We start from the raw sequence: 10487 nt of genomic DNA on the forward strand, positions 1-10487 counted from the left end.
TGTAGACCAGGCTGGCCTCAAACTCAGAAATCCGCCTGCCTCTGCCTCCCGAGTGCTGGGATTAAAGGCGTGCGCCACCACGCCCGGCTGGTTACAAGAAGCTTTGACTCTATGATTCCCATACTTCCGTGCAAGGGAATTCCGGGGGGTGGGGATGCGATGCGGGTGGGAGTGGGGGATCTGTGGATAGGTGGCTGGAGAACAGGAAGGGGAAGGGCTCCTGACCTCCACCTGGTGGGACTGTAAACCTCCCTCTGGGAGAAGTTACAGTCGCCTGGAAGAAGTCCACTCTCTCCACTCCCTCCACGATGGGTCTTGGCTGTCCCCAAACTGGTGAAAAGTCAGTCTCCGAGAAGGAGGAAAGTTCTTTTACTATGGTTACTCTTTGGAGCTCCTAGGACAGCCCCCGGGGTTGCAGCGCAGCGAGGGCGGGAAGACAGCCCCCGGGCCAGCCCACACATCTTCAGAGGGCGCGGGCCTGGAGGAGGCGCCCGGGCCGGCGACGCCTCTCAAGGAAGTTGGCTCTTTAATTACTGAGCCAGTTCCCTGTCACATCCACCTTCAGCGGCAAGCAGCAAGCGCAGTTGGTGACGGTCCTCTGCCTCCGGTGCAGCACTGCGGCCATGGGCGGCTCAGCCTCCAGCCAGCTGGACGAGGGCAAGTGCGCCTACATCCGAGGTACGGCGGCCAGGGCGGCAGGGTGGCGCAGAGCCAGGGCTAGCCTGGTCACCTGCACACTGATCTTCCAAGGGATCACTGGCTAGCTGGTGCTACCGGCGGGCGTTGGGCTCCTAGATTTGCGCTCGCCTCTGGGAGCGGAGCCGGTGTCCTGTTTCAAGCACCCGCGCGACTCCGGTGGGCTAGAGAGTAGGGACCGGATGATGCAGGACCCGTCAGGACGCTCGTGAGAGGCAGGTACTCTCAGGGTGGCTGGAGAGGACTTTGTTGGTGCCCCCTTGCACTCCAGCCCTCCCACCCCTGCCCCGTGCCCCTCTAGCCTCAGAATCTGTTCTTTCCCTGCTGGAGAGACATCTTTCTTGTACTTGGCTCTGAGTAATTTCTAAAAGTTAGAGGTTTACTGGGGATATCCCCTCGAGTTTTGAGATTTCCTTAGTGGTAGTGGTGGGGAGTTCCTGGGCTATCAGAATTTCCCTCCGGGTCATATTGGCCTGGTTTTGTAAAGGGCAGCGCAGGCCACACCTTCTCCTGGACTTCACACCAATTGCAGGGCGATTTCATCAGAAGCAGAAAGGATGAAATCTTTACCTTTTCAGGTTGGATGGTTCCCTTCCTTCCCCTGAGAGGGAGGAAAACAAAAAGGGAAGCTCGGAGTGTTTTTGCAACAGTTGTTAAAACTATAGATGGGGAGAAACGTCTTTTTAGGAGATCACGACCTACAGAGTGATTCAGTAAAGAGACAGGCAGAAGAAACCAAAACTCGGTGGCACAGAAACTGCAGGAAATCCAGAGTTCTTATCTTTCAGTTGTGTTTGGTTCTTACCCCACCCACCCTAATCTTGCCCTCAGCCACAGACATTCAGCTAGCTGTGAATTTAGTGCCCCACTCCTGGCTTCCCAAGTACTTTGAAAAGTTATGTATTAAAGGAGGGCTACTGATTTCTTTGAGTTAATTTTGTATGCAGCCACTTTGCAGAATTTATCAGCTGTAGGAGTTCTCTGGTAGATTTTGGGGGTCATTTATGTATACTATCATATCATCCGAAAATAGCGATACTTTGACTTCTTCCTTTCCGATTTGTATCCACTTGATCTCTTTTAGTTGTCTTACTGCTCTGGCTAGAACTTGAAGTACTGTATTGAATAGATAGGGAGAAAGAGTGAACAGCCTTTACTTTGTTATGCTTGCAGACTGGAATCTAGCATGGCTGTCCTCTTAGAGGTTCCAACCAGCAGCTGACTCACACAGATGCAGACACCCACAGCCAAACAGTGGATGGGGCTTGGGAACTCTTATAGAAGAATAGGAGGAAGGATTGCGTCCCTGAAGGGCATAGGAACTCTACAGGAAGACCAACAGAGTCAACTAACCTGGACCCTTAAGGTTGGTTTTCAGAGACTGAACCACCAGCCAAAGACTATACACAGGCTGGACCTGGGCTTCCCTGCACATGTGTAGTAGATGTGTAGCTTGGTCTCCACATGGGTCCCAAACAGCTGGAAGGGGGCTATCCCCAAAGCTGCCCATGGGATATGTTCTTCTAGCTGGGATGCCTTGTCTGGCTTCAGTGGGAAAGGATGTGCCTGGCCTCAGAGAGACTTTATGTGTCAGGGTAGGGGGGTACCCAGGGGGCTTCCACCCGCTCAGAGGAGAAGGGGAGGGGTGTGGGGGAAAGGATTGTGGGAAGGGTGACTGAGACGGGGGCAGTGAGTGGGATGTAAAGTGAATTTTTTTAAAAAGCATGTATTAAGCTTCAAGTTTTACTTTAACTTTTTAGAAGCAGGGAACTTTTTCCTGATGCCCCTTTCTGGCCTTTAAGATTATATCTAAGGGGGCTGGAGAGATGGCTTAGTGGTTAAGAGCACCGATTGCTCTTCCAAAGGTCCTAAGTTCAAATCCCAGCAACCACATGGTGGCTCACAACCATCTGTAACAAGATCTGACACCATCTTCTGGAGTGTCTGAAGACAGCTACAGTGTACTTACATGTAATAAATAAATATTAAAAAAAAGATTATATCTAAAAGAAATACATTTATTAATTTATTAATTCTGTATTTGTTGTCAGTGTTTCAAAACATTTTTAAAGGATGCCATATGAAGGCTGATTCAAGGCAGGGGCTATATAATTGATTTTCCAGATTCTTGCTTCTGCTCAGTTCAAGACAGGGACTCATCAGTGTTAGGGGATAAGCTCAGTCACTTGTCCCTCAGTGGTGGTCTTGGCCCTCTGCACAAGGGAGAAAAGATGGAGATTTTATTTAAGACTAAGCCCGCTTAGTCTTAGAGATTTTACTCTTCCCTGTCCTCCCCCCCCCCCCCCCGTGCTGGGCTCAGAGATGATGCAGAACACTAACTAGGAGCTTGCATTAGCCCCTGAGCAAAATCGTGTTTGTGGAGTTTATAAGATGTTTCACTACATAGTGAGAAGCATTTAAAGTTGATGCATAGCCGGGTTATAAGTATCAGGACCCCTGGCAAGGTTCGTGATGAGCCTTGCAGGCATGCTTTACACACCTCGAGGTCATGACCTTTGCTGTGATTTGATGCAAGTATTGTACTCAAATAAGGAAAAGTGTTAGCTTCTGTATTCTAAAACAACATTGATAGACACACAAAAATTGCTATGTAAGGAGCATGCGATAATCGTATTTAAGTCAGTAAAACTGTAGTCATGACATCCCTTAGTCTTGGATTGCTCTCTCTCTTTCTATATGTGGAAGGGGGCTTGCATGGTATGTAAGCTGGGGAGGGAAGAAAGGAGTTACAATACCTCCAGGGAAAATGAGCGTCTGCTTCACGTGACTGACGGCACTGAGCGCGCCCGAAGGGAAAAGGGCCTTGGAAAAAGGCATGGAGCTTGGAATTATCCCTGCATGAGCAAACAGATCACGGGGCTCTGATTTCCTCAGCAGTTTTGAAGCTTCAGGTTCCTAAATAAAACCATAACCCTGCATTTATCCCTCCGCCCATCCTTCAGCCCATAAATATCCCCAAGCTTCGAGTTAATTGTAAGTAAAACAATTGGAGGTTTGAAGGTCGAGTTTAAAAACTGTTTTATGATCTGCTCCCCATAAAGTAGCCACAGTGAAACATACATTTGAAAGCTGCTGCCGAAGCAATAACTTTCTTTGGTCCTTGATATACTTTGCCAGGACGTGGAATAACTAGACCATAAATTTTAAGCCTTGCTGACTTTGTATCTGTTTGAAGCGGCTGTACTTCTAGAATGGTAACACTCTAACCATGCTTACTTTCGGGCTGATCCTTTAACAAGGACCATTTGGTTTGTGTGCCTCAAAACTTGGCGTGGATGTTTTGACAGGACTTTTGTTTCTTAGAATTCAGTCAGTCTTCGGGTAATGCAAGGCCAGGTGTGTTATGGAATTACTTCATTCCAAGTGTGACAGTTTTAAATATCACCCAATACCCTCATGTTCCCTAAAAGGGATTCATTTTCGGATGGCTTAGAGGGCTTCTAGTAACTTCCCTTAATGAGGCATATTTATTAATAAGCAGGGCGGAGGCTGACTTCTCATGATGCCCTCTGGTAGCCTTTAGTAATTATTTTACTATTTGTGTAAAGGAATTATATTTTCCTTTAATCAGGGATGAAGCTCATTTAGTCAGTGGTCAGCTTAAGATGTTCTTCTCTTTTTATGGTGTTAAAATTATTTATTATTATTTTGCCTGCGATGTGTGAGGATGGGCGTGTCCTTGCATGCATGTATGCTGAGGTCAGAAGGCATAGAGCTGGCCCTCTTTTTTTACCTTCACATGGGCTGCAGAGGTTGAACTCAGGTCTCCAGGCTTTCGTGACAACTGCTTTACCCCTGAGACATCTTTCTGGCCCTTTTTGTGTCATTTATAAAAGAAGAAGACTCCCTAAAACTGGCAGTGTTAAAACTTTAGATCAGTTGTTCTCAACCCCTTGGGTCTGGAACCCTTTGGGGGTTGCATATCAGATGTCCTGCACATCACATATGTATACATTGTGACTTATCATAGTAACAAAGTTACAATTATGAAGTTGCAATGAAATAATTTTTATGGTTGGGGTCACCACGATGTGAGGAACTGTATTAAATGGTTGCAGTATAAGGAAGGAAGGCTGAGAACCACTGCCTTAGAGGGAGCAGAAAAACCACCATATCTACAATGTTTTTTTCTTGTTGAAACAATAACTTTATTTCTTTTTAGAATGAAGGGTTGAGGGTTGGTGACACCGCTCACTGGGAAAGGCACTCCCTAAGGCCCTCATTCCCATCCTTAGAGTCCATGTGATGAAGGAGAGAACTGACTCTTAAGTTAGCCCCTGACTTCCACACGGTATGCATGCTCCCCCCTCCCACAAACAAATAAACAAATGTAATACAAGATTTAAAAGAAGGCCCAGGGAAATGGCCCAGCAGGTAACCATGCTGTTGCTAAGCCTGGTGACAGGAGTTCAAGTCCCAAGAGTCACATGGTGGAACACACACTTCACACTTGTGCCGAGATACTACATTCCCACCTCTACAGAGAATCAATATGTGTACAAAATTAAAACTACTATTGAATTGTTGTTTGTTGTTTTTGTGAGTTAGAGTTTCTCTGTGTAGCCCTGGCCGTCCTGGAACTTGCTCTGTAGACCAGGCTGGCTTTGAACTCACAGAGATCCACCAGCCTCTGCCTCTGGAGTGCTGGGATTAAAGGCAAGAACTGGGCAAGCAAGAACTGGGGTGACCCAGCGCCCATGTGGGTTTGGTGGGTGCATGTGAGCCTGCTATCAGGAAGTACTTAAGGAGACTGTTCCTGGCCTTCCTGGGGCCTACAAGATGGCGCAGTGGTCGAAGGGGCCTGCTGCCAACCTGACGCCCAAGTGGAGTAAGTAGTTAAGCAAGTTCTAACAAAAGCGTTCCATTGGGGGCCACGATGTACACGTAGAGACAAAGGCTGGAGATTCATGACGTCAAAGCCAGTTGAGGCTGTATGAGGAGAGTGCTGGAGGGAAGGAGGCTGAGGGAAAGAGAATGATCTTTCCCTGAACTCACCGTTACAGTCAACGGACAGCCTGAGAAGGGCTCAGTGACTTCCTTTGAAATGTTCATCAACGAGCCAATGCCTTTCATGATTTTCAGGTTCATTTTAAAGATTTATGTGTAGGTCTGTGTGCCTTTGTGGGTTTCCGTGTATCTGGTCTGTGTGGGTGCCCCTGGAGGCCAGAAGAGAGAAGTCAGCCCCATTACAACTGAACTTACAGGAACTGAGAACCACCTGATGCGGGTGCTGGGGACTGAGCCCAGGTCCTCTGCATGGGCAACGTGCTCTTTTTAATTAAATTAATGAATTAATTAATGAAGTGTGATGGTGTGTGTGTGGGGTACATGTAACATGGCATGGTGCATATGTAGAAGTCAAAGGACAACTTGTAGGATTAATCTTTTCTGCAAGCAGTGTACAAGCAAGTAAACCTCTGAGGTACCTCCCCAACTCTGGGCTGTAGTTTACAACATTTTTTTCCTCAGGACGATGCTCTCATATTTCGTGACGGGTTAACTTAGGCATCAAAGTTGGAAATTTAAGCTGGCTTGGTGTTCCCTTGGGCAGAGGAGAGGTGAGCAGCTCCCGTTAGAGGTCTGCCTGAGTTGCGTGTTCAGGACCAGTATTCACTCATTTTCAGTCGTTGCCGAGAGATGGGCATCTGAACAGATCTGATTTATCTGGATAATAAGTGTGGGCTCAGTTCAGGTTCCTGATTAGTAATGGTAAATCATCTTCAACGAGACAATTAGGATACAGAACGGGCAGCCACTGTCAGAAGCCAACCTGACATCCCTTCCCAAATAGGGAAGTAATGACAGACCAAATATGGATCCCACCGAAGTCCAACTTGGTCAATCACAAGTTTTATTGGGCTTACTTATAGGAATATAGGTGAGGGGTTGCTTACAGGGGCAGCAATTCCTCTCAGAGCTACATCACCAAAGCCCACCTCAGCATGGGTGACAGGAGACAGAGCTGAGTAGCCTGGAACACGCCACACAGCTTGCAGGCAGCTCGGCAGGCTGGAAAGTGTCCTTTGCAGGTGACTGCGTTGGTCTGTGTCTGTTCTAGTCAGCTCAGCTAGCTGGTCTTTGTTTCTTCTGGGCAGGGGTGTTGGTGCTTCTTCCAGACTTGTCTAGCAAAGTCTCTGCAGCTTGTCTTGTCTGAGACAGACTTTCAGCAGTGTTTACTGCTTCTAGACTCTTGGTGAGGGAGGGGCCTAGTGAATCTGGTCAATTTCAGGGATTTCCTGAAATCTTGAGTTGTTTACATCATGGAGGATGGTGGGTTTTCTCAGCCTGCCTTTCACAGGAGCCCCCTAAGACCACCAGAAAACACAGATATTTACATTATGATTCATAACAGTAGCAAAATTACATTTATGAGGTAGCAATGAAAATAACATGGTTGGGGGTCAGCACAACATGAGGAACTGTATTAAAGTATCGCAGCATTGGGAAAGTTGAGAACCACTGCCCTAGATCATCCTGCTGCTTAATCTCCTTATAAAAATTCAGTCTTAAAATATCCTTTTGTTTCACTCTTCCTTTATATCCCATGTCTTAAGAAGTTTCCCTTCAAGATGGAAGGGTTTTGCTTTGAGGAAATTGCTGCTTGACAATAAGATCTGGTCTCAAAACACCAAGCAGAGTGAGAAAGAGTGACCCCCTAACAGCCTTTCCCTTGTGTCTTCCATTAGTGGAACATGCAGTTTTTAACCTAATAAAGATATTCCCAGCCTCCTTTGCATCAAGATGGAGACGTACAAGTGGCTTTTGGTCAATGGGAATGTAAGTAAAAGTGTCACATCCCTTTTCAAGAAAGTTATTGGTCTGCAGGTCAAAGTGGACAGGAGTGATGTTTTTTTATCCTGTCCTTGATGCTGGCTGGATGTGAACTTGTCGGGACCGGCCATTTTGGACAATGACATATCTTTTTAAGGAGCTTATTCAGAGCAGAGCAGAGGGATGAAAGCTTCGTAGGCTCCTGTGGAATTCACATAAGAAGAACCTTCAGATCAAGTCTGGGGCTGCTTTCCTTTGGATCTTAATAAGAGAGAAATCAACTTATGTCTTTTATAAGCCATTGTTATTTATAGAATTGCTACTGTACACAGAGAAGCCTTATTCTATCTAATATGGTTGTCTTCTGTTATCTGTGGCCCACAGTATCCCAGCCAACGCACTAAATGCTACCATGTTGGGTCTCCTTTAAGAAAAATTGATCCAAAGACAGTAGGAAATGGTAATGAGTGTACCATTAGTCTTAGCTTTAGGTCTGCCTGCCTCTGCCTCTCAAGTGCAAGGCACACTATTCATAGTTAACCACAGCAGAGCCATCTCTGTCCCCAGCCTGAAACAGCCTCTTTCTAAGAAGTGAGAAACTGCTGCTCAGGAAAGAATAGAGAGATGTTAAAGAAAGGAGAGGGCACAGTATAAGTTTATTGTGGTCTAAAATATACCTTAAATCTGCTGGGAAGAGGTGGTGCACGCCTTTAATCCCCTCACTTGGGATGCAGAGGCAGGCGGATCTCTGAGTTTGAGGTCAGCCTGGTCTACAGAACAAGTTCCAGGACTACACAAAGAGATCTTATTTTGAAAAGGAACAAAACTCAAAACCAAACCAAACCAAACCAAACACCCCCGCAAATCTTAAATCTTTCCAAAGTATTGATGAAGCGAATAGAGATATGAAGTAAGGGACTTCAACTACCGAAGACTGGGAATTTCTATCATCAATAATTACCTTCTGCTTTTACCCATCTTTATGAATTGGAACAAGGCATGGTGAATGACAAGATAATCTTTAAGAAAACCCAAATCTAATGTTTAGAATTAGAGAAGATTCTGGACGAGAAAGGGTTAATTTTGTTTTATTTATAATTTAATTAAAATACATGTTCTGCAGAAAGAAGCCTTATAATATATGCAGTGTGAGTTATGGTGGTGAAATTTAATCTCCTAAAGAGAAACTTGGAGAACTTTTTTGTTATGGGGCAGATGACAACCATGTGCCATGGGAATGGGAAGTGAAGTCAGAGTAGAAGGGAGGGGAGAGGAGGGGAGGGGGAGGGGAGAGGAATAGAGGAGAGGGGAGGGGAGAAGAGGAGAGGAGAGGGCAGGGGAGGAGAAGAGAGGGGAGAGGAGAAGAGGGGAGGGGAGGAGAGGGTAAGGTAGGGGAGGAGAGAGGAGGAGAAGAGAGGGGAGAGGAGAAGAGGGGAGGGAAGTGAAGGAGAGGGGAGGGGAGGAGAGGGGAGGGAAGTGAAGGAGAGGAGAGAGGAGGGGAGGAGTGGAGAGAAGCAGGTAGGGGAGGGGAGGGGAAGAGAGGAGAGGGGAGGGGAGAACAATTGAGAGAAAGACAAGCATAAAACACAACTCACCTGTTCTGTTAAGGGCTGTTTAAGGCATTTCTAGAAAATATAGGACACAAGCTAAGATGGTAAGAGTTTTAAACTAAGAAGCAGGACACACACACACACACACACACACACACACAATGCAATACAGATTTTGTTCTCAGAAACTGGGAAATGCATTTAGAAGAGAGTAGTAAATTGCTGCCGATAGGAAAAATGCAAGCCAGCAAGCCAGCAAGCCAGCAAACCAGCAAGCCAGCAAGCCAGCAAGCCAGCTTTTAAAAGTGCCCTTCCCTTTGGTACTGGATGGTTTTTCTCACAGGAAAAAATAAAAGGTTTAGAGAGATGAAAGTAATTAATTCTGTCTTGCAAATTGCCAGGACTAGGACCCAAAGAAGCTTGTACTTCTGTGCTTGATGTTGTATAGAACAAATCTATGAGGTCAGAAATAAAGAGTAGTTTTTGCTGTGATCCCAGAAATGGTATTTAAAAGGCTTGAGGGAATTTTGGAAGAAAGGCCTACTTCTCTTTGCCAAGCCACGTGAACATTTATTTCCCTTTCCTTCTTAAACACTATTTTTATTTTAAAATAAAACACAGATGCAGAAAACCACACGGAGCAGATGCATAGCTCAGCAAGTCACTGTAAGTCAACAACATCCATGCAACCATCACCCAGGTGGAGGGAAGGACCACACATTCCTGCTACTCATAGCTAGAACCTTCTGCTCCGATGTACTTACACCTCTAATTGTGAGGCAAAGGAAACCTTTTCCCCTTCAGTTGATTGTCAGGTATTTTGTTATGACAGCAAGCAAAGTAATTAATGCAGGTGCCTTGGAGATGCCCGGAACTTTTCTGCTATATTACGATTCGGGAAAGTCTCCACCATCCTGGATTTGAGGAGGGACTACACACAGAGTATTCAGGGCTGCCCAGTCACAGTTTACCAGGCCAATAATCTCAGATTTTGCAATGACTTCTTAATACTTCCTTGTGGTATCACTATTGTCTTATATACTTAAGCCCACATCTTCTTTCAAGTCTTCTCTATGCTAAAGTTTTCCTCACAAGTCTTTCTTTTGCTTGCCAACTGTCTGGTTAACAGATGGACTTTTCCATCGTCTGGAGTTTGCCCATGGTGCAGTTCCACACATTCTTCTGTGTTTTCAAGGAGACAGAGAGGCGCAAGCTCTAGATCAGTCCAAGAGTCAGTCCCCTAGTCGGGAGTACAGACAGCGCGGGGCTCTTCATCAGAAGTCTAGTGGCCTTCATGCGTAGTTACTCGGTTCTCCTTATATAATGCAGGAAGGAGGCCATGGCCGCTCATTACCAGGACTCATAATTCACTGTCTTCCCACTTGTTTTCTAGAAGACGTCTCTGACAGCCTCACTGGTCAGAGGCAAGTCACACCTTCCTTAGGCATC

General features: G+C 46.1%; 1 protein-coding gene across 1 annotated transcript in view; it reads left to right on the forward strand.

Moving 5' to 3' along the window:
* The first annotated feature begins 466 nt into the window (after positions 1-466).
* Positions 467-10487, forward strand: part of Niban1 (niban apoptosis regulator 1) — a 152270-nt gene continuing 142249 nt past the window's right edge. The window contains exon 1 of the mRNA XM_021197880.2: positions 467-678. Coding sequence (XP_021053539.1) covers positions 624-678 — 55 coding nt within the window. The 5' untranslated portion in view covers positions 467-623. The remainder of the gene's footprint in view (positions 679-10487) is intronic.

This window comes from Mus pahari, chromosome 5 (assembly GCF_900095145.1).
Source record: "Mus pahari chromosome 5, PAHARI_EIJ_v1.1, whole genome shotgun sequence".
Classification (NCBI taxonomy): Eukaryota; Metazoa; Chordata; class Mammalia; order Rodentia; family Muridae; genus Mus; species Mus pahari.